Source organism: Sphaeramia orbicularis, chromosome 10, assembly GCF_902148855.1.
Source record: "Sphaeramia orbicularis chromosome 10, fSphaOr1.1, whole genome shotgun sequence".
Classification (NCBI taxonomy): Eukaryota; Metazoa; Chordata; class Actinopteri; order Kurtiformes; family Apogonidae; genus Sphaeramia; species Sphaeramia orbicularis.
In genome coordinates, this window is record NC_043966.1 from 47,232,025 (window position 1) to 47,257,659 (window position 25,635).

Here is a 25,635-nt window from a genome sequence, read left to right on the forward strand (position 1 = left end):
AATTTACAGGCTCAATGCAATAAAATGATAAATTTTACTAAATAAATTTTTATCGATACATTGATAAACTGTCCTTTAAATCAGCGGGATCTTTTTTTTTTTTTTTTTTTCCCAAAAATGAATTGTGACTGACCTCTGCTTTTCAATCTACTGTGATAAAAGTGTTAATATAGAGCTCTGCCACACACATATTTCTCACTTGGTTGCACAGCTCTCTTAGACAGCACTTATGAGTCTAGGCTTTTTCAAATCAAATACACAGCCCCCCCTTCCCTGCGGCATAAAAAAAATCCTATGTGTCAAAAGGTCTGATGGGACATGAAGTGTTTCAGCAAGTGGCAAAAGGTTGAAATGAAGTGATCCTTAAAATGTTGAGGCCAGTAAGGAGAATTAAAGGTCATAGAACAGGAATAATTAACATCATACTGGGGAAATTAGAGTTTTAAATCTTGTTTTAAATGTTAACAAATGTCCCTCTGTCTCATTGTAATAACATTTCTCCAGCTGTGAATCCCACTAAGATGAGGTTCTCCAGTGGATACTTTACAAAAAGCTTGCTTTATGTTGACACAAACACTGATTTTGTTCTATCTGTCTGGACTTTGTTTTAATCTACCTTTAGCAGATTTAAACAAAGCTGGTGAGCTGAAATTATTAGATGAGACTGATGTAGATAGAGTCAAAGTGTTCTTAAATCACAGAAAACTTACTTTGACCGTGAAATTTTTAAACTTTGAGGCATTCACATATGTGCACATCAGATGACACACATGCACACACACTCAGACAAGGCTTAAAGTTCAAGAAAATGCCAGATTTATATTCTTTGTAATGGCTGCAGCGGGAGATAAGCACTAAAACAAACTTTGACTGTTCTATCTAAGGTCTGTCTAGTGATTATTAGACTGTCTGACCTAATGTGCTGGACTGCAGCACACTACCTGACAAGAAAAGGTCAAGTCTTATTTGAAATGTAAAGTGAATGTGAAGCTGCGCTGAGGCAGCTGCAGGGGAGTCTTTATAATAAGGTCTTTGTAATTAGTTTGTGTGGCCTGGGCAGAGTGTTGCATCACACATGCTTAAAACTTTTTTAGTTTGCCAAACACAGTGGCCGTTTCTCAGTATCAAGAACGCAGAGTCCGGTCTTGCAAACTCGGCGAGTATGGTCTTGGTAAGAATGGTCCCAGAGAACAGACTTCCTAAGAACTCAAAGTGTGTCTCAGCTGTGCACTTGTGAACTTTCCTCCCTGTCTCTGCTGTATTTCTGTCATCAGCTCCCTAACGTATTTCCGTCAGTCACCACAATGTCACTCGATTTGATTTCAATACATTTGTACTAGTATGTAGATGTTATTTCCACATTTTGTATATTTTTCAAAAGTGTAATACATTTCATTGAATCCCATATCATGATAATAAAGACATATTTCTCACTATTCTGCCTCTCACTCATGTTCTAACATTATATCACACCATCTCATTATAGTCATCTAGTCAAAAAACATTTATGAATTAAGTTTTCACAGAAGCTGCTGTAGCATTTGAGAATAGCACAAAGTGCATCTTGGGAATTATTTCCTAGCCAAGTTTACATGAGTCACCAACCAGTGCATACCTAGTTTTAGCTAGCTAACAAGAACAACATCCAAACATTCCATGCATTCTTGCTTTATGCAAATTTTCAAGTGGAACAGTACTTGGGCTGCAACTAATAATAATTTCATGAGAACGGAAGAACAGACAAGAATGTGTATTGAGAAACGGCCAGTGTTCTGTGTACTGAGACATAAGGATATTGGTTACTATGGGAACACAATGGCTGAAAACCACTTGGAAGTTTTTCAGGGGACTTTTTAGGGAATCAGAACCATATAAAGAGAGTTACGACACGCTTTGATGTTGCTGCTCCAGTGATCACATGGTTCATGGAAGCCTGAATAGTTCCAAACGAACCAAATGCTGCCATGTTCTTCTATGGGACAGACAGCAGTGAGTGTGTTATTGCATATTAAATATCAAAATAAACCACACACAACTGTTGTTTTTGGGGGGAAAGGTTCGTGTTAGCTTGGGTAGGCTACTTACATGAGTGATGCTAACTTTACAAGTTCATTCATTCTGCAATTGTACTGTACTCGTAAAGAGATAAACAATTTATCATTTTTAAGTTTTACTTTCATAGGACTGTGGTACAAGCAGAAAACAGTGGTTAGCTGTGTGAACACCATGCGCCTGCCAAGTTCTGCTCTCCTGATAACACACACAGTAATGGCATTAACCAGTGGATAGCAGAGCATGTATCTTAGCATGCTAGCAGTAGCATTGATGCTAAGCTCATTAAAACCTCAACAGAATTCTTATAGGATGAGTTGGATATTACAAATGCCAAGTTACAGAAGTTTCTCTTCCTTTAACCCATGAATTTAACTTAACCTTAATGAACTATAATTGGCAGAGCTCAGCTCTACAGCAACTGTCCACCTAATTAGCACATTACCTCGCTGACAAACTTAACCAAACACCACCAGGAACAGCAAAACAACTAAAATAAAACCCGCTGATAACAACATTTGTACTAACATTACCTCATCTTAAAAACTCCATAATTGGTGGTTATAGTGGTTAAATCTCAAAAGCTGGCCAAGTCAAGCTAGCTAACTGTAGGGCTACAGTCGAAAATAACAGTTGTTTAAGATAGAAATTTATAGAAACTCTAAGACATACTAAAGAAAACACAATTTACAACATAAACATCCACTAATACAGGAAATACACTTGATAATTTTAAAGATGACGATATCTTTTTAACTCAATATTGGAACACTATCGGCCCCTCCAAGTAGGTCCATATTTTACAACAAGAGTCTGTGGAAGTGTTATATCGAAGGCTCTGGGGACTTCTGGAAGTGGGGTTGAGCTCTGTTTGGTTTATGTCCAGGAGAAGAGCACCTCCTTCTTGCCTATACAGTCACTGAAGACTGAAGCTGGTAGAAATGGCAAATGGAGGTGTGACAGGCAGGAGTGCCTTGTAGGATCAAACACTTATCCTGTCAATAAACCAGAATCAATTGATAAATTGATATCTCATTTTGCTCTAGGGACATTTAGCCTTCTAATTCCATCCAAGTTTTACAAGAAATGTAAGTATGCAAAAGCTTGTAATTCACTGAAAAATGAATTATTTCCATACTAGATGTGCCCTGTTATCTAACCCGTTAACCAGACCATCTAGCAGTAATCATGCATTTGTATTGCATGAAGTTGACAATGTTATTATTAAACACATCTGTGTTAATATTTTGCAAGTAGCTGAAAATATTTACAACATTTCTTATCTACCACTGTGTCAAGTGTTTTTCAGTGTTTTACAATTGTGTTTCCCAAATATGGTCCAGGCTCCATAAAAAATAAGAAAAATAAAAAAAAAAAAAAAAATTAATTAAAAATCAAGAATCTAAATACTTAATATTCAGTCCACACGGTGTCACACAGATACTGTGGTGGCCTTCTCAAGAGAGATGATGAGGGAAGCATAGAACCTATGACATGGAGCTCAAGCATACTGTTTTTCATTTTAGTTTTAGGTCATAGAATCTTGAGTTGAAAATTATTTTGAGTTGGGACAATTGAACGTGTGTTTAAGAAACTGCCACAACATTTAGTAAAAAAAAAAAAAGAAAAACACTCTGAATAAAAGTGCAACTGCAAAGGATCACTTGCTGGGCTGTTGGAAGCATAAAATATGTGGAGTCTGTCTGCAGATTCAGTAATAATTGTGACCGACAAACACGCATACATGAATATATTAGGTAGAGCACATTCACTTGGTGGACTGAAATGATGCACACAATTCAGACCACACTGAATAAACTGACAAAAGACAAAGAATCATTTTTGTTACTGAACTGTATTACTTAATAATGGCCAAAGAAGCCATAAATATCACCTCTGCAACAACCTTTTTGTAGCTCAGCTGCACTAGTATCAATATGTGGTCCACTTCAGATTAAGTTCAGATTGAGGCCATGTATCTGACTTTCTAGCTAGTCTATAAAAGAATGAGAGGAAACAAAGAGTTAAATACGGCACTCAGGCACATCCATGCACCCCCTCAGCTTTGGAAATAGCTGGTTTGGATGTCAGATCTCAGATATTACAATGTGCAACCATGCAGGCTGCTGATTGGCTTGTTAGTTTGTGATACCCTGAAGCTAATGGCTTCTTCTGTCTTATTCACAAACACACCAGCAGCCAGAGAGCCACTGTTTGTTTAGAAATGAAAAAATAGAAGTAAGTAAAATACAACAACCCAATTTTGGCATGCAGCCATCACATGAAAGACATTGCATGTGACTTTTTCTGATTTCATTGTTTCAGATGGGTTTCACATGTGGTTTCTACAGATTTGATATTGATATCTGACATGTTAAGTGTATTCACCAAGGTGTGTGATTTACAAGGATCTTACTGAGGCCAAATGAAAGTCAAGAAAACTCTGTTTTGCTGATTCATTCTTTCTTCTCCTTGCTCTTGTGCTACTATTGTTATTGAAAGAAAATGTCATAGACCAATACTTGCATAGTGTTTGCAGGTTCTTAACTTACTTAATTTGGTTCCTGAGTTTAATAAATAGTCCATCTTCTTCACATACCTCATCGGCAGGCTAAATTTATTCTCAGTGACTCCCAAAGTTACATATATGTGCATTAGTAGATTTGCTGGTTTAGGACAATAAATGTGGTCACTGTGACATCCATTTTTCAGTTTTAATTTATTTTTTGGAGCTACTGGTAGCAGTGGTCTACTGATATGGTAAAACAATAAACCTCCATGGAACATTTTCACAACAAAATCATTTTAGGGTCTTGTTAGTGTCACCAGCTGTGACATGTACGTTTTATCCACGTTAAACATAAGCTCAGCCCTGTAATTTCCCAAACAAGCATTTCTAAGTTTCAACATCTCAGAATCATGCTGGTGTGTGTGATGATATGTTAGGTAAACACCAAACCTGTCATTATCATTATTCAACACCTTACCTTTTGATATTCAGATTTTTATTCAAGGACACTTAGCTCATATACTTTTTTTTTTAATCATTGGAAGGTGTGTCATACTGTGTCTCATACTGATGAACGATTTATTTCGTATTTCATATTTTTTAACAATACTCAAAATAGTGGCAACGGCTACTAAAAGGAAGAAATTACATCAACAAGGAAGATTCACCCAGTAAGGAATAAATCATTAAACACATTTTAAATCAGATCCATTGGTGTGGATCGAGACACACTAATGTACTATGTTGCTGACATGTACTGCAGCACTACTTAATCACCCCTGAGCTAATCCTGACTGTGTTTCTTTTCCACTTTGACACCACCATATTCAAATGTTTATCAAAACTCCCAACAGTTTTAGATCATATAAGTTTGCTAACGTACCTAAAGACGTATATGAGAATGAGGATAGAAATAGTGACAAGGCCGAAAGGAAAGGAAAATATAGTAGATAGAGGGCACACCAGGAGGGGAGGAGGTCTAGGTGATGGGTTGTCTCATTAATCTTAAAAGGGTGCCACATAACTTACAGAATGCAAATGAGGCAGTCAGTCTTATCAAAGACACAGAGACAGGGTCAGAACGGTGGGGGGATTGACGGGTCATTATGAGGAAAAAGCTGAGGTGGCCATGGACAAGACGGAAAGTAAAGGAAAAGAAAGTTTACACCCACATTGGGTTGGTTAGATTTAGGGAAAGATTTATTTATATTCATCTTTATGTTTACATTAGGGCAGTGTTTTTCCACCTTAGGGCCGGGACCCCATGTGGGGTCGCCTGGAAGTCAAATGGGGTTGCGTGAAATTTCTAGTAATTGATAAAAAAAAAAAAAAAAAAAAATACTTACTAAAAAAATATTGAGTTGAGAGAGACAATCACAATACATAAAAGACATGACAAACTCTGAAGCTGAAACTGAAACACTGTGGTACTGTTTATCTTTCAAATGTTCATTGTGGTCAGTTTCAGATGCTGCAGCTCTTTCAAAATTCATAGTTTGAGTTATTGTTTATTCAGTATTAATTTGCAGCCTTATAAATACAAGCTGGACTGACTCCACATATCCTGACCAAGGAACATAAAACCCTTTGTGCAGTAATCTACACCCGGATTTTCTGCCTCTGTCCATAACAAGATACATTATATAGACTAAATGTCACCTAAAATTAACGTTTATTTGCAACGTAGTATAATCATGATCAAAAACAAATTAATTTTTGCAAAAAGAAAAAAAGTCTCTGTTTTGAATGTTTTGGGTCACCAGAAATTTGTGATGTTAAAATGCAGTCACGAGCCAAAACAGGTTGGGAACCACTGCATTGGGGTATAATTATGTGAAAGTAAGAACTGCTATGCTTTCAGTACCAAATGACTTACACCTACAGAGGGCGCAGGTCTCCATTCATGGAGTCCACCATGTTTCCAGTAGCTCATGACAAACTAGTTCATGTTTCTTTTACTCTACAGTGGGTTGAAGAAACAGTGAGGCAACAGCATCATCATTTGGTTGTAGTCTGCAACATCAGATACCAGAGTTTGGTTTAAGGTTGAAAACCCAATCAAAAAAGGGATTTAAAAATGACTCAAAAGATGTTTATTAATACTTAAACCAAACCACAACCCTTTCCAAACCTTTATCACATTACTTTTACTGCCTAAACCTTTAAAAAGATGTTGAAGAATTGGGATGTGGATTGGAGTCTGGTGGGAAATTATGAATTTTGTAGAATTTATTTTGTGTTTTCTCCTCCATAATGAGAAAGATTTAAAAAGTTCTGGCAACTGGGTTGGTTAAAATGCTATAATGTTGATGTACACATGCCAAGAAATACTGATATGAAGTGTATTTTGGGTTCAGATATTCTGAGATGATACATCTGTGGTTTGCAGGGACATACAGTGACAACATTTTTTTCTGGCAGCGGGGTTGACAAAAATATCAAGTTCTAGCACTGAAGAATTATGAGACATATGTGCAGTATCAGTAAGTGATTCACAGCACGATGCATGAGTGTCGGATGAGGTGGAATTTAAAGGTGCTTCAGGTGGAAGCAGTAAATGTCTGCCGGTCAACAGAGTGGAAAGGTGGACAGCCAATCAGCTAGTTGTTTTTCTGCAAAGAGACAGAAAGAACTCATTTTCTACACTGACCTGCCTTTGAGGGACAATCTTGTAGGCGCCACAGTCCATGAGGTCCAGTGTCTTTTTGAGAATGTCTCATGCTGTAAGGCACTGATCAATCTATACGTAAAGCACAAGTCAGCTCCCTCTTACTTTTAGCATACATCATTCTTCACTGTAACCAACGACATTGCAACTCTACTTTTGAGGTATTTCAGAAAAGTCCTGAAACAACTTCTTGTGTAGGAGATTTGCATGTTTGATAAACTGCCTTTCATATATTCTCAAAAGTTAAACCTTTCTCTGTTTCTTTGTTTCACTTAGCCCTGCAGACAACCCAGCCTCCCAAGGTACTTTTCCCACCTGAGAGGCAAGACACAGTTATAGAAATCACACCAGGTAAGAAACAATACTTCCTTCCTCCTTTATCACTTTGTGTATAGGTTCAAGTGTACCGCTGTGGTGTTTATTTCTGCAATGTGTCACCATGGTACCACATGTTAATAAACTCTGGGGACACTTTGATGCTTTATTTTTGTCCCTTGCAATCAGATACAGTCAAACCAAATGTCCATGATGTACTTTTCTACACAGGTATTTATGTATTTTACTTCCTTTATCTCATCAATTTTGGTGCTGACCAGGCTAACTACTACTACTACTACTACCAAACACTTACATAAGCTAAAATCATGAAAGTATGGGTATGATTTGTTAGGTAATCAATGCATTCGTGATTTAAAGTTTCAAACTGTAAGATTCACACTTACGTACTTGTTTTCATATGTGAAGTGTTGGAATCTATATTGAGCTGTTGACATGCATGTATAAATTAGTAACTAAGTTAGTAGTTAGTGGGCTACACTGTTGCTATAAAAACAGAACAGAAAGTATGCACAGATAAAATTAAAAAATGAGCATCATTCTTCTACATAGAAATCACTGAAGAGGCTCTTATCATGGATATAGGCAACTTTTGTTTGCAGAGAAATGGAGAAAAGATGACTCAACCCAAAATAGACGTCATGTGAATCACAAACATGCAAATCTTCCAAATTTCAGTTTTACATGAAATTATAATTGTCAAATATAAATTACTAATGTAGAAACTAATATATACATTTTTAATATTAGTTATTAGTTATAGATATAGATATAAATCAATGGTTCTCAACCTTTTTTTAACAAACGTCCCCTCATGAACCCCTCGTCCCCTAACCCCCCCCCCCCCCCCCCCCAAGGGGACTATTAACATGCATTATTATTATTATTATTATTATTATTAATAATAATAATAATAATAATAATAATAATAATAATAATAACAAAAATAGCCTACATTAATCTACTCATAAACATTTCTAACACTTAGACAATCATTATTATTATTATTATTATTATTATTATTATTATTATTATTATTATTATTAATGTGTTTGGTTGCACGCTCAATTAAGCAGACCTAGGACTATATATAATTCAAATTTTTAAATTAACAAACAAATTAACTATGGAGATAACATGCTGGTAGTTAGAAAACAACAGCACCAGCAGCGCTGGTATTTCTAATCACACCCAAAATGCACAGTTTTATCTTATTTCATGTTCAAATGAGCAACGTTTGTTCTAATGTAGATACTTATACATTGTGATGATTAACAGTGACCAACGCCCCCCATTTGTGTCTGAGCGCCCCCCTCTCAGCTTTCTCACTCAAAATGCTCCATGACGTTGTCCTAACACCCCCTGGGGGGTGGTACCACACCCACTGAGAAACCCTAATATAGATATAGATACAGATATCCTGTTCCACATGAGGTTAAGAAAGTACTGTGGGTTTCATGATTTGTGGACTAATGAGTGTTGTTTCTCAGTGTATTCTCAACATTGTTCAGCACTTTTGTAACAGAAACCCTGTATGAGTCAGACACGACATGATTTTCAATTTAATGTATGCGAAAGTTGAGAAGATGACACCCTTCACCATAAGTTTTATCTTAAATCAGGGATAAAGAATGAATGAATGAATGAATGAATGATATGTTGAAACTTGTTACTAAACTAAGACTGTGTCAGTGTTCAGTTGCAGAGATGTAAGGTTCGTCAAATTACTCTGATGAAAAGCGCAAACTAGCAAAAAAAAAAAAAAACTGTCACAGGAAGTGTTGTTAAACTTCATGTGCACAATTATCAAAGTAGTATTCATTTACTGTGTTGTCAGTTAGCCCTTGAACAATTTGTTACACAACAGCAAAGAAGCTAGCAGCTAAAAATCACTAACTTCAAAAAGTAACGGTGAGGCTTAGAGGTGAAATTACAGATTTACAGACAGCAACATCTACTAATATGTTTACAAAATGCAAAAACAGCTCATAATATAAAGGTGGCCTGTCCTGTTACTGTGTAGATAAAATTGTATCATTACAACAAACACAAAATGATAGCCTCCGTTGGCAACCCACCATTATTTTACATGCGATTTTTACGTACTGAAGGCAATGTGTAAGTTTTAGTTCTTGTCTTTTTAATGTGTCACTGTGTTTCAGTTACTGTAACCATTAAAATGTTTATGTCATGTATCAAAATTGTATCCAAACACATAACATTAAACTAGGCTGTGTTTGAACTTGCATATATGTGGTGAATCTTAGTAGTGGTTATTTTTTCTTTACTAAAATCTGTATACAGTATTTTCATACTTCATTTTTACTACATGCCTCATACTTAGTGCAGCAAAGAGAAGATACAGCCATGCTGATAAATCTATTCTCTTATTGCTCATGTGTTTTTCTCTTCTCTTCTCTTTCTTCTTTTATTTAATCTCAGGCTGTCAGTAATTAACAGTGACTTAAGAGCAGATATGTACTCATTCTGTTTCACATTTACAAAGCCTGGGCAGGACTTGCTACAATGCTTCTTATCAACTGATGAGAACTGGCAGACAGTCAAAACCATGACATTTTCAAATGCAGTCTTTTCACTTTGATTGGTTTTCAGTGGGCGATTGTCAGATTAAGGGTAAATAATGTTTAGCAAGTTATCGACCTAAAAAATGTCACATTAGCACTTTTAGCTATAAAAATCAAAGGGAAATTAGGTTTCTTTAAGGAATGAACAAAAAATGTCAATGTAGGAAGGTCTGATAATGTGGAACAGACAGGGAAGACTTTTGATAAGTCTTTTTAGGCTTGGCTTGTGTGTGTGGTGTTTTGCTGTCTGTCTAGTTGGCTTGCTTCCTTCCAGATGTTTGTGTGTGCAGGTCTATGCTTGCATGACTGTGTACATCCTGCTGTTCAGCAGTCTCTCTGACAATGTTAGCACTGTAGGCAGTGTGTTTGTGTGTGTATGTGTGTTTCCATTAACTCCAGATTGATGTAGAAACAAATAGGCCCTTAGGCCTCTGTACACTGATTGCAGCAGGGACACCTTTTAATGGGCACTGCAGTTTCACCCAACTCCCCCACTCAACACAGAAGCACACACACTCAGGTTGCGTTTTCTTCTGTTTATGGGACATTGCATTGGTTTACATAAATTTTCTGTAGCCTTAAAGCTGTTTCTTACCAGCATGATGCAAAAATGCAATGCAGAACAGAGAATGAATTTCTCCACATGGCAACTATGCACACAAGGTCTGCTGCAAATTATTTCCTTTGCCATGGTCTATTTTTGCAAAAAAAAAAAAAAGTCCCTTCAGGCAGTGTTTTTGGAAGACTGTAGAAGAGTTTGAGGCCCTGTTGGAGCTGTTCACCTGACACAATGAAAGAAAAACACGTCAACATATGTGCATGCTTGAGATGAACATTTTCCCTTGCTATTTCTCTGCCAAATGATAGATAATTCATTGGGTTTCATTTGTTTAAACTGTAAACTGTTTTGCAAACTATAATAATATTGATGTCTTTTTGGTGCTTAATGTTGTGCCTATTAGATGCTTGACTCAAAGTCAAAGACGTGGAATAGGAAAATGGTAACAACATTGGCTTAAAAGTGAAGCTAGTGGGAAAACATCTGAAAGTACAAAACCACTGATAGCTCCCAAAACGTCTCGCTCCCCCATAGCTACTGCTTCCATTATTAGGAGTCATTGTTGTCTTATTCAGTATTAGTGTTAAAAAGCTTTTAGTAGAAGGTTTGGAAGGTCATAGCAGGTTTTCATGTTTTCCAAGTCAGGATTTGGAACTGTAGTGATTAAAACATAGTTTCCCAAAAGGTAGCTTTACTGTAGTTGTCGTTGTAACTTATACTGTCACAACACTCAACTTACCCTGTTATATATTATTAATTATATACATATATTATATGAAGTTTTTGATAACAGTGTGCACTAAAGGTTGCATCTTTCAAAGGTGCAAAATATCGCGTCTACATCCAGTTAGTACGTTTGCAATGAATATGCAGTATGGGGAGTTTACACGCAATTGTGCGTGTGCCGGGAGGAAAAAATGTAAATATATTAATTTAGCACATGCAAAGTGATTTATCAAACCCGAAAGCAATTTTGCTGACAGAAACTGCGTCTGTATTTAATACATCTCAAAGGGAGGTGCAAACGGTTTGTATGTGTAATTGCGTACACATAGAATGTGTTTTTTACCCTCTTGTGAACATTTTTGGAATGATGGAAGGAAAAATAATTGAGGCGTATGCACCCCCCCACCCCACCACACCCCACCACACACACACACACACACTCACTCTAAATGTTACTTTTCCACTTCATCTGATGATTGTGATTAAAAATACGCACCGACGTTAGGCTACAGTGTGACAAAATACTATGCACCTGACAATCATTCAATCCAACAACCAGCATGGCGCCCCTACTTCCAAAATGAATCTGGTACCGCTGCCTGTGCGTTTGGATCATTCCAGCGCATTGTTGCCATTAGTGCTGGCGTATTTCACGATGCCAAACGTTTCATACCAAGGCTGTCTCATGCTTCAAACATCCAGGGTCCGAAAAGACCTGCTCCTGTATCCCAGAGCAGTTTCTCCATGATGGCAACAAGTAGCACACGGATACTCCTCATTTAAGTAGGGCGGTCTCCAAGACTTTGCACCTGTTGTAATTTGCACAAGGAATCTTTGTAAACCACCTGCAAACTGCAGTTCAACCCCACACGCAAAATAATAGATTTGAGCACGCAAATTAGTACACACAAATTGGAACCTTTGTAGATCTAGCCCAGTGTACTGCAACACCAGATGCTTTGTTGCTGTAAATATGTTGCAGACAGAAACATAACATGTTCAGCTATCTCTGCTAATCATGATTAATATAATGCACAGTGTTGAAAACTATTACAAACAACTTGTTTGAATTTAGTAATGAGACACTGTTTTTACAAAACACAAAAGAATAAGTAATCATTAGTAAACATTTTATGTCTGAACAAAATCCAGGGTTACAGTGTAGATGGAGTTAGGTAATGCCCATAATTGACTAGCTCTCACCAGAAAACACATTCCAACACAAACTTGACATTGACTTGCATGAATTTTGCATATTAAACTTTCAACTGTCACATTCATAATATACATGATTGAGACCTGCATTTTTTCCCCATATGGGTGTTAAGTCCTCACTATGACTGTATTAGTAGAAGTCCTCACTTGGCACAAATCCACACAGCGCAGTGTGACCCTGCAGTACATTTTAATTATCATCTTGTTTTATCCTCAGGTAGTTTTCCATACAGTGCATCAGCAGCTACAATTCTGCGTTCACCCCCCCACCCCCCCACCCCCCCTTTACATCTCTCTTTCTTCTTAGTTCCTCTACCTTCTCTTCCCGTCTTGCTTCTTTTATTTGTCTTTTTTTTTCTTAAATCCTCTCATCCACTTGCTGTTCTTATTATTCACTAATCCTGTGGGCTATAAATACAGATCATTATGCTCATTGTTACTTTACAGATGTGGGCTGCTGGTAACAGCCAGACAATAAAGAGCTCATAATTAAAGATCATTTCATGATAGAGACATGCAGGCTTTTTATCGTAAAATAAGAAATATCAGAAAAGAGGATGCTTATTAGGAGTTATTTGTGAACATCCTGATAAATCCAGCCTGTAAGCCTTTATTAGCTGCTTATGTTGTGTGTATGTATGCGTTCAGTACTGTGCAAAAGTTTTAGTCGGCGTTTAGATTTGTTGTTTTTGCAGCATCAAAATGAACATCTCATTGTGTCTTTTCTTCTGATACAACAATAAAATACAGGAAATATGTGCACAGCCTTGAAAGACACTCAAGAAACGGAACTAAATGGGTTGTAAAGGTTAAAGTCAGTATTTAGTGTGACCCCTGGCCCCATGACAAGAAGCAGCAAAAACCCTTGGAAACATCTGGCATGTGTTGAATGAAACCTGGAATGAAAAATCATACTTTACTGTAGTATGTACACCAGTAAAAACAAAAGTTTCAGTGAAAAAAACAATTTCTGTAAACCAAAGTGGTTGTATTTAGTGTGACCTTCCTTTTAGACTTAATATGTCTTTAATCCTTTTGTTCAGACAATATGAAATTTTTGACATTCACTTTCTGATTTTTTTTTTTTTTTTTCCAAGTTTCATTCAACACATGGCAGATTTTAAATGCTAGACTGGTTTTTGCTGATTCTTGTCATGGGGTCAGGGGTCACACTAAATACTGACTTTAACCTTTAAAACCTGTTTAGTTCAGTTTTTGGTGTGTCTTTTAAGGGCGTGCACATATTTCCTGTATTTTCTTGTTGAATCTGAAGAAAATAGACAAAGAATTATATATGCATGTTCATTTCAACACTGTAAAAACAACAAATCTAAATGTCTAAAACTTTTGCACAGTACTGTACATACAGATGTATGTATATTTATAGGTTTTACACAGTTTTAGGTTAACTTATGTTCAATATCCATCCTATCTTTATTTGAAATTCACACTTCCAGATACATTTGTAGTCAGTTTCATTTTTAGTGAATTCATTTAGTTTTTCTGAACCTTCATACCCTGTGTTGAATCATACACTGACTGGGTGATGAAGTAGTGGGAAAACTGATTCATCGATTAAAGCCAAGTGCCACCTGCTAGAATTTGTGATCAGACTAAAGAAGAACATGACGTGAAGTAGATATACTCAATTAATTTTAAACACCTATCATGGGTTTTCATCACGCATTACTCAAAACTTACACAATTAATGTCTACATTTCTTCAGTTGGATGAATCACAAGAATGCTACAATGAAGCTAACTAATGAATGGAGACTACAGAGGACAAATGGATGTGAATACAAAGCCCAACATGTCATGATGTACTGATAAATTAAACTTACTTTGATATAGTGACGCAATGTTATTGTATGCAACGTCTGTATGCATTGTCTGATACCGTGACGTTTTGTAGAACTTTTTAGACTTTGATTGTGATTTATGTTTCTATGTGAGTTTGGCTTTGAACTCTCCTTTCTCTACTAGCCCTCTATTTGTATGAATACCAGTTTTCAACCACACTGTCCTTTCTAGCGGTTCAGAACAAAACGTTTCATTTCTTTGATTTATCCAGAAGGAGTTCTCATATATCTAGTGTTAGTTGTCAGTAGTCAGAGTTGCAGACTGTGAACAGTTTGTTTTCCCACTGGCTGAGAGCTATTATAGAGTCACATCCTTACGACAATGGCAATGTTAGAGAGAAGAACTCCAACAATAGCTATTGTTTTCAAGCAGAGTCACTCTAACTTAGGATTTCAAAATACTATTGTTGTCAGGTAGTCATGTAGTTTTAAGACTTTAGTTTGGTAAGAATTTAGCTGTGTAAGCTTTTAACATCCCAAAAGTGTATGGCCAAAATGTATGCATTAAACTTTGTCTACTATTTTCTTTGTTTAACATGGCTGAAGCAAAACCTAAAGGCTCAGTTACAAATGCTGTTATGAACGGCTACGAGTGATTTATGGACCATTTCGTACGACCTCAAGGCGGTCTTACACGAATGAGAGTTTGTAGGCCGTTCCTAAGTTTGTAGCCAGGTGAATGATTTTGTGCAAGATTTTCTACAAACGCGCTACGAAATCCCCTTTTGCAGGGCACCCTAACAAATGCCTTCGGAACAACCTAAGAACAATGCACGATGTTCACGGATCAAGAGACCATTCCAGAACTCCATGTTCCTGCGGTGGCTGCATGTAGATCACGAGAACACATTACGTTGTTATTAGGGGACCCTTTCACACTGCGTACCAGAGTCCGTACCATACTTTTCACACCTTTCACGCAAATGCTGCGTTCACAAGCCTGCCAGCCTGTGCCTGTGTACAAGTGAGTGTTACAGGGCTAAAACAGTAGGTGGTGATGTGGAAGGAATTCTGTCACTATCCAACCAACGCGTAAGTCAGAAGAAGACAAATCCTTACTTCATCAATCGAGCGACTGTTCTGTATATCTGTCTACAATGGCAGCAATACTTTTCTATCTGTTAGCCTCTTTGAGGCAAAGCGTGACCTTCGGCGTCCTTGATAGATTACTGAGTGGTTCGGTCAGTAAGGCGAGCCTGTGCCGCATGGATCTGAAGCTTTTTCAGGAGACAACAGGAGCGCTGTCTATGGTCTCGTGGCGATTAAGTCACTTCTGTTGTCGGAGTGGTGATGATGTCACTTCCAGTCTCGAGCACAGATCGCTTTCACACTGCAACATACCATGCTGGAGTCCATGCAGTCTGTATCCAGGACTACCTTCTCAGCTGCACTCAGGTATGGTACTTGAGCACAGAACGTTTGCATTCGCATTGGTAAAATTAAGCAGACTTTTGGGGTCCAGTATACTCAGATACAGACTCAGGTGTGAAAATGCCCTTAGTAAGCTCTGCTTACTTTTTCACTTGTTAGTCTTTATATTGTTTTGAGGCCTCTTTCATCATAACAGCTGGTGCTAAATAAAACTGAATGAAGGAGTCAGACAATCCAGTTGTAAATTCATACACACTGAACTGTGGATGTGTCAGTCCTCTGATACTTTGAATGACTATTTAAATTTCTGTAAAGCTGAAATCCCTGCACAGCTGTTGTCATTTTCAAGTGCATGTTTATTTTGTCAGACATCACAGTTATAAATTTGTTTCATTTTTATCTAGTGAAATAAATTCTTAACGTACATCAAACTGAAAAGAAGAAAATCAGTCAGAAAAAGCCTTTATTTATCCCCAAAGGGCAATTATGGAGGTAACCAAAATGCTGTGCCCACAAAATTAAACAAATTAAATAACTCCTTAAATTCGGGTATGCATAGGAATGTATATTTTATATCTGGAAACACAAACACAATAATCATTCTGAAGATGATGTGAGAACTAATCAAGACACAAATAGGGTTGTGACTGGCTCAAACTAACATGGAAACAACATATTGTTAAGTTAAAGGAAAATTATAAGTTAAAGGAAAATTGTCACTTTCAGTCTTGTGTAATATTATTAAGGTCCAATGCCTTGTATATATTGATAGTGTCTACAGATTTTCGGTGTAGAACTGTGGGGGGTCAACAATTAAAATAACTATAAATTCAGTAATTTTACTGCAAAAACTGACAATATGTATTATCAATAAGGCTGGTTACTGTGCTCTTCCAAACTGTTGTTTTTTTATATTTAATGACTTAGTTTGTTACATAATAATGAAAAAAATAAAAGACTTTCAGACAAAATTACAAAGGTTCTTTTCGATACAGATCATGCAAATATAATCTAGACATATTTGTGATTTTTTAGCACAAAAAAGAGGAACTGAAGGGAGATGGATTTTCATTATTTAAGTTAAAATTATGGGGGGGGGTTATATAAATGGAAAAATGTTGTCCAAAAAAAAAAAAGTTTTTTCTCATTTCTGTTCAATTTTGGAGCATAGTTGAAATGGACATGTCCAGTATCTATTGTTATTTATTAATTATATGGTGTGTGATAACAGTTCATTCTTTCATGAACAACTCAGTCAGAAACATTTGCACTCAGAAAGTGCAAATGTATCTTCTAATTTCCTTTTTCCTTTCTTTTTTGAATGATGTTAAGTTACAATCCCTTGTATTTAATGTAAAGTTCAGTGATATTTTCTCATAGACATTACTGTGTTGAATTGGGAAATTGACCTTTAAAACATCTATGAATTAAGTACTTTTATTACAGAAACAAGCCATTTATATCACTATAAGCCCAGATACTCTGTTCTAGTAACTGGCCTTCTAGCTCTACTAAGTATGCTCATTCTAATCCACTGTTTTTAATTTCCCATCTTCTGAAATCTAATGCAAATTTTATCCCCTTGCCTTTGGGGCTGTTGGCTCATTCATGGAAAACATGATGGCTACGTTTCATGACATATTACACAGCAAATGATTAATGAGGAAATTTAAAAAATAATGGACAGATTAATTCAATAATCATTACTTAGAGCCGATCTGCGAACCATATGCATAAAGCAGGGCTGGTGCTCAGAGATGCTCACTGAGACACACAGTGGTAGAAGGTGCCAGTGTGAGGTTGGCTGTGAACGGCAGGTGAAGATAAGGAGGCAGGCTTTCTGTCTTTTCTTCTTTCTCCTCTGTTGTCTCTCTTCCTCCGTCTGTCTCCGTTGTCTTTCTTCATTGTATTTATCTCTCCACGTCTGTCTCGCTGTGTCCCTGTGAGGTGTCGGCCTCTATCTCACTTCCCTTTCCATCTTTCTGCCTCTCAGTATCTCCAACTGTCCCTTTGTCTTTCTTTTTTTGGTTCATTTAGTCATCTCATTCATGCGCTTTAAAATGGTGACGCGTCATGTCATTATTCAAACTGTTAGGGAGAGATAACGTGAGGTGGGACAGAGGTGGGAAATGAAACCGATGCAAGTAAAGGTCTTTATATTTCAGGTTTTCTTCCGTGAGAGAGACTTGCAGTTGTTAGTTACCCTCAGCTCTGCAATTTGGAGCAACGTAAAGCAACAAAAAAGCCCCAATGTATGAAATGATCTATGACAATAAGATATCACCATGTATGATTTGTCCATTTATTTTACCTTGTCATGTTAAAGGTGAGGTGAAAAACTCCTATAGTGAAAATGAAAGAATGGTGTTTTGAAATAAAAAGGAAGGAAGTCAAAGATGGGCCGAGGGCAAAAAAAAAAAAAGAAAAAAAGAAAAAAAGAGAAGGAGGGATAAGAAAGAAACAAGACCAGAATAAAGACGGGGTTGAAAAGAAAATAAGGTGAAGAGGAGAGAAATGACGCAAAAGGAAGAAAGAACAAGAATATTATTAAGTGAATGAAAGGTAAGAGAACAAATAAAACAAGGAGAGGTAAAAAAAAAAAAAAAAAGTTAGGTATTGAAGGATAGGAATAGTTGTCAGGGAAGAGGTAATGAAGAATGCATTAAAGTGGAACTGTTACATTTTACGGTTTTGGCTCTCCTTCGCTGTTTTTGTAATCATGTTTCTCTATGGCACTCCCCCTAGAGTTTTGGAGTGCATATTCACTGTCGTAAAACCCACACTTAACCCTCCTCCTCCGACCGTGTGCATTTGTTTTCAATGAAGCCGGCAATGAGAAGGCAAAAAATAGTTGTCAAAGATGCTACTGGAGCAGAGCAGGAAAGTTTAGCCAGACATCGAAGTTTCAGACATTTGTTTTGACTTTATGGAGGAGGTCGCAGAACCAGAGCTGTGGTGGGGGGAATGTACGGACAGGAACCCCATGGCTTTCATGAAAATCCATCCATAACTTTTTGAGTTATCTTGTTAACAAACAAACAAACACGCACACACACAAAGCAAAGTGATCACAATACCTCCTGGCGGAGGTAATTAAGACTGAGACTAAGACAGAGCTCTTGTATGGCCGGATCATTCTGTCAAAACGGAGTGGAAGACTGAACTCATACACATGGTGCTGAAGGGAGTAAAGTGTTTTATTAACATAAAATGAACAAGAAATAAATGTGACAAGGGAATAAACAGAAAACCTGAGGGGTGAAAAAATCTGAGTCCACAAGGTAATGAAGATCAGTGTGGTGAAAGTCCAGGTTTGGCTATGAGGTGGATGAAAAGAAGATGAGTGCATCAGTCTACAGATGGCTGTGGTCATCTGTGGAGCAGCAGCAATGATCCAGCACCGCACCTGAGTAGTGGAGCTGCTTAAATAGGCTCCTTATGGAGATCTGCTCCAGGTGTAGTGCCAGCAGGTGAAGAGAAAAATGACGTGGGGGTGTGGTCTGTAACTAACGTAACTTATGCTGGCGTGAAACAAAACTGAAACTCAACACGCTTTCTATGTCCGACTCCCGACTTCTATGTCTCTACTGTACAGTGGATCTTCAACGAAATTTTCAAAACTTCTAACCTGTATCCACTGGACCCCCTCCACTGCTCTATGGACCCCCCACAAATGTTGGGCCCCATGAATTTGTCATGTTTACCACTCCACTAGCACCACCCCAGATCTGGATTCACAACACAGACTTTAGTATTTCACCATTGTTACAACCCGAAGGTGAAACATATTTACAAAGGACACCGCAGTCAGAGTATAATTCAAAAGAACATATTTTATTGTATTTGATTTATTTTTTTGTTTCATTCTTCATTGATTCACTTCTTTTGTTGAAAACAAGCTGTTTTTAATTGAACAGAATCCAAACCCCTTTTAAACCCCCTGCCCAAAAGAAAAGAAAAGACCAGAGTGGACCGGCAAACTAAACATAAGGACGGTGCGCTGGACAGGCCAACCCTATACAGGGCCGTAGAAGCTGCCAGCGCACTGCTACCCTATCAAAAAACAAACCACAAAACAAGAAAAGCACTCGGAGAGCGCAGACCTCCTCCAAGACAGATCTGTACCCTCCCAATCACCACCAAAATTTTATCATTTCTTCTTGTGCCAGTATAAACATTTCCTGAAAATTTCATGAAAATCCATCCATAACTTTTTGAGTTATCTTGCTAACAAACAAACAAACAAACAAACACGCAAGCACACATGCAAACACACAAAGCAAAGCAATCACAATACCTCCTGGCGGAGGTAATAAGTCCTACCAAAAGAAAAGTGAGAGCAGGACATCCAGATCACCTGGCCAAAAAAAAAAGGAAAGGTAACAAAAAGCTAACAAAAAGTCACACTGGCATGCTGCAACTTGCGTGGAGTGGAGTGGAATGGAGTGGAGTGGAGTGGAGTGGATGCGCACCTCGACGCTCTGGACGCTGGCATCACTGGAGGAGGGGGAGAGAGAGAGCCACCCCACGGGTGCTTGACTATACAGCGCCAATGGCACCGAAACCAATTAAGTTTAAACATAAAAATGAGAAAAATACGACACAGGACAAAAAAAATGGTAAACCTAGAGAAACGCATTTAACTAGGTAAAATCTCTCCAAAATTATCACTCAAAAATAGACCAAAGTCAAAGGAAGAAAAAGACAACAAAAAATAGTGCACAGCACCTAACAACCATAACCACTAAAACCACCTCCTTTTTAAGGGCTTTGTTTACTTAATGTCATCCAATCCCAGTCTTCAATTTCCAACGTCTACGGACTTGGACTTGACATGTCAAAAATTGATATAATAGCAGTACTCTGGGTTTTGAACATACATACCAATGACTCAGGACCAAGGAGCTGAATGTGATGGTATGGAAGTGACAATGGGCACTCCAAGTAAATTAACACAATGGAAAACATTCTCTCCCACCACATTCTCCATTCTCAGCGGCACGAACAACTATCACAGCATGGTCAAGGAAAATGGATTAAGACCTGATTTTCTGCCATTAAATACTGGCACAATTTGCATGGAGAGAATGTACTACAAAAACAGCCCTTATAAAAAGAAGCCAAATAGTCTTGACTGTAATTACAAAAAAAAAAAAAAAAAAAAATAGAAAAGCACTCGGAGAGCACAGACCTCCGCCAAGGCAGATGAGTCCCCCCCATCACCCCCAAAATTTAATCATTTGTTCCTTCTCCCAGTTTCAACATTTCCTGAAAATTTCCTCAAAATCCGTACATAACTTTTTGAGTTATCTTGCTAACAGACAGACAAACAAACCCCCCACCCCCCCGATCACCACCAAAATTTAATCATTTGTTCCTTGTGCCAGTATCAACATTTTGTGAAAATTTCATGAAAATCCATCCATAACTTTTTGAGTTATCTTGCTAGCAGACAAACAGATGGAAAGACAAACCCTGATGAAAACATAACCTCCGCCGTTACACTTGGCGGAGGTAATAAAGCTGCCACCAGAATAAAACTAGAATAAAAGCCTGTCCACTGAAAAATTTAACTAAAAAAGTGGGTAAATGCCAAAATAAAAACAAGTAGTGCTTATTACAAACTACAGTTTTTAAGACTCATTAAGAGATTGTTAAACTGGGAAGTTGTAGAAGTGTTGTCAGTCTTAAAATAAGGAAAACTTTCTTTTTCCTCTGCTGGAATATTCTAGCTTGTAGCTCCTTATTATCTGGAGTACTATTATGACAAAGTTAGACATATGTTCTAAAAATTAGATTACTTTTGTAAACATAAACATACTTGGCCAGATAATTTTTTTCCAGAAACATGGCTTTGTTTTACTTTCTTGAAATTCCTTATGTGTGATGTGTGCCAGACAGTTTCAACCACGTGATAAAAAATAAAAGGAAGGGTGAATCTGTAGAGAAATGTGTGAAATGAAAGACAAAGAAGATGAAAGAAAAGGGAAGAAAACATTGGCTAAAAAGAGAAGTAAAGTGAGAGGGGAAGTCGAATGAAAAGACGGACGCTTCACTGCACATAGAAGTATAAGGTTGCTGTGTTGTGTTAAAATCTGAGTTGCCTCTTCATCACTGTCAACTCACATCCACACTGGTTCTGTCTCCATCTCCCTCTCCTCCCTTCACTCACAACACACACACACACACACACACACAATAAACATCAGAATACATAATAGTACAAGGTGTTAAGCCTTTCCATCATTGTCATAATATACACTGATGGGTACCTTGGTGTAAACAGGCCCTGACAGCCAAGAAACAGACAGAGAAAGCATAGCAGGGGTTGAGGAAATAATTGCAGGTGAGATCATGATCGATATACAATGAAAGCATGATAAAGAGCAGACTTTGTTCCTTCTTCCATTTGTCATCCCTGCTCCATGCATTTGGCAACCAGCTTTCTTTTGCAACCTTGATGGAGAAGGACGGATGGAGATGAAGAGCAGAGGGAAGTGTTTGACAGAGGTGGAAACGGTCATCTAAATGTCTGCTACACTGTGTTTTTAATGGACAAAAATATCAACAAGAAAAACTTGACTTCGGAGAAGTGGTCTTGAATCGGCAAGGTTACCAGTCTAAATCACTGCTCAGGCCAGGTAGATATCAACAGGGAAATTGAACCATTCGTGTTGTTGCTACAGGTCAAGTACTATAGGATTGTGTGTGTGTGTGTGTGTGTCTTTTCTTAAGAATGGAGGTCCAAACTTGTTTGATTTATACCCCTTTGCAAGAATTTCCAGTCCTCCAAGAATCTATTAACCCTGAGTGATTGCATTGTAATATGGTGGAAAACAAAACAAACAAAAAAAGAAATTCCTATGCCACCTGTTCTGGAATTACAATCACATTTTGATCAGCCCCCTGCAAATACAACTGTGCAATCAGGCCATGTGAGGTCTAAAAATAAATCAAACCTGGTGGACATGACCCTTCCAGTGGCAAATAAAGGGGCAGAGTGTAGGCTTTAGTGGCTCGTGTATAAGCATGCAGGAAAGAACAGAGTGGCAGCTCAAGTATTAACTAAGAAAGGTGAAAAGACCTTAATAATATAGCAACATGGCAAACTCCATGGAAGAAAACCTCTTAAAGATTCTCATTCTAAAATGTAACTCTTTCTTTTCAAATTATTATATACTAATATATCATATTTCTATACATAAACCACTTCAATTCAATATATGGCACCCTTTAAAAGCATTGAATTAGCCACTTGGAGGTCACATGAACAAGCTGTGAACATAGAACTAAACTAATAAAGTGCTGCTGCAAATTTGTTAATAAAAGTATTTGCACATATCAGTATCGAGTGTAAACTGTGTGGTTGTCCTGTTCATTCAGCTTAACTACACTGTTTTCTACCAGCAACTCTCCCATTGGTGGGAAACGTTTGGTGAGTGAATGATAGTGTAGCAACACTTACCAAACTGAACCAGAAGTCAGTTCTGCAGGTGACTGTAAAGGGCATGTGATAAAAACACATGAAGGGAATCAACCAAACACATTTACAAACTGAACATAAGCTGACTTTGCTTACCCAATCTACTACATCCCTCCAACTCAAGTTATAATCAGTAATGACTCCTAAGAATCTGGTAGCTGATACGTGAGGCATCGCAGTTGATTTAATCATCATTCTCGTAAAATCTTTTGGGTATACTTTTTTACCTCTGAAAATCATAAAGTTTGACTTTTTAGCATTCAGCGATAATTAATTTAGTTTAAACCACATAGTGTAGGCAGCTAGGTCAATGTTTGTTTCTTGTATCACAGTACTGAAGTTTGAATGTGAAATGATTAAAGTTGTATCATCTGCAAACATAATTGGAGAAAGGTTTTTTTAAACATTTGACAAATCATTAATGTAAATAACAAATAATAATGGTCTAAAGAAGGACCCCTGTGGAACTAGTGTAATCTAACTTTGTTAGAGTCACAGCCTTTTATACAAACATCCTGCCTTCTGTCAAAGATGTAATTTCTTAACCATTTATATGTAATATCCTGAACACCATATTTATGCAATTTTTTTGAATAAAATATAGTGGCCCACAGTATCAAGTATGATACTGTCATCATTGATGACAGTGCTTAATTCCAGTATTTCAATACATTTAAAAGATGGCATTATAGGATAAGACCCTGGAATAAAATCCAAAGGACTTCCACTACAAGGAGGTATTTTGTTTGCCAAATTCTGTCTAAGATTAATGAAAAAAATCATAAAATTTTTCAGTTTTTGCTGGTTGATTATTGAAATGTGTTTCACCATCAAATTATTATAATCTTAGCTAGATTTCTTTGACCTGCCAATTGGGAAATGACCTTAATGAACTTTTCATTTGCAATCTCAGCATTATTTTTCTCACATACATAATCCCAAGACATCCCAGCAAGCATTTTTTTTTTTTAAATTGAGAAATATTAACATTGCTCAAAATCCTTTTGTACATTTTTTTTCTCGGTTTGATGAATTTTACTAATTTTGTCTGAGGAGAAATGAAAAATAGGGAAGTGATCTGACAAATCTACAAATAAAACACCAGATTTAGTCTCTTCACTTAAATAGCTAGTTAGGATATTATCAAAGTTACTGAGTTATCTTTAACTCTTGTTGGTTGATGAACAAGAGGGGAAAAGTAACTACAATAAAGAATATTAAGAAACTCCCCAGTAAAAGTATCCGTTGTATGTTTTAATAGGTTAACGTTAAAACCTCCTAAAACATAACATTGTTTGTCCTCTTTGCTCATCACATCAAGAAAATTTGACAGACTTTCATTAAAATCAGGAGGTGAATAAATAATACCGACTAATATTTCTACCAGAAACACCCAATAGTTTTACGACCACATATTCTAGTTCAGACATTTCTGACTTCAAGGAAAGATCATGCCTGATTTTAAATTCATGTTCGCAATGAATAAACAAAGATACACCTCTTCCAGTTCTATTCCGTCTTAAATAATGATAATAATTTGGTAATTTAAATAGATCCTTTGAATCATCTGTGAGCCGGGTTTCTGATAAGGCTATAACAGAAAATTCACTAAGTTTAAGTCCAGACAGGTCATGAATAAATGTATCATAATTACTGGGTAGACTTCTTATATTCAAATAGAAGGTAGAAAATGTGTTAGGATACAGAGAGGCACATACGTCATTAGATTGATTTTTATTATAATAACTACAGAGATTAGAAACATCAAGTGAAGAAAAAAAGTTCATATCTGGGTCAACATTAGTTAGCCAGTGAACAGAAGACTTAAAAGAGGTAGTTGTCCAAATGTAACATAAAAACTTTAATATAGCTAGGTAAAAGTAATAGATGAATATTAAAAGGGTTAAATTTAAAGATTGTTCAGTATAAGATATAAAGCAAATAGTTAGCCAGTTAGCCAGTGTGTGATTTAACCCATAAAGACCCAAACATACATTGGCAACCAAAACCATCTACTGATCTAAACTGTCAAATACCTGTCCATCCACTAATCCTATCAATACATGTAACTAATTGGTGTAAAATGCCATTGTCATTGTCAATGTTTGTCATCTTTTCATGGTCATCAGATATGATCTATTTGGATGTTCAGAGGTTCTGTAGTTACTGTGGAAACATCGTCATCTTCTACAACACTGATTCGTCAGTAAAACCCATGGAGTTGGATCAGTGACAGTGGATGCAAATGCTTGGTTTATGTTTAGTTAATG

General features: G+C 37.0%; 1 protein-coding gene across 1 annotated transcript in view; it reads left to right on the forward strand.

Annotated features, from left to right (window-relative positions):
- The window catches only part of il1rapl2 (interleukin 1 receptor accessory protein-like 2), a 724,024-nt gene that overhangs the window by 595,312 nt on the left and 103,077 nt on the right, over positions 1 to 25,635 (forward strand). Inside the window, exon 7 of the mRNA XM_030145596.1 lies at positions 7,506 to 7,580. Within this exon, the coding sequence (XP_030001456.1) occupies positions 7,506 to 7,580 (75 nt within the window). The remainder of the gene's footprint in view (positions 1 to 7,505; positions 7,581 to 25,635) is intronic.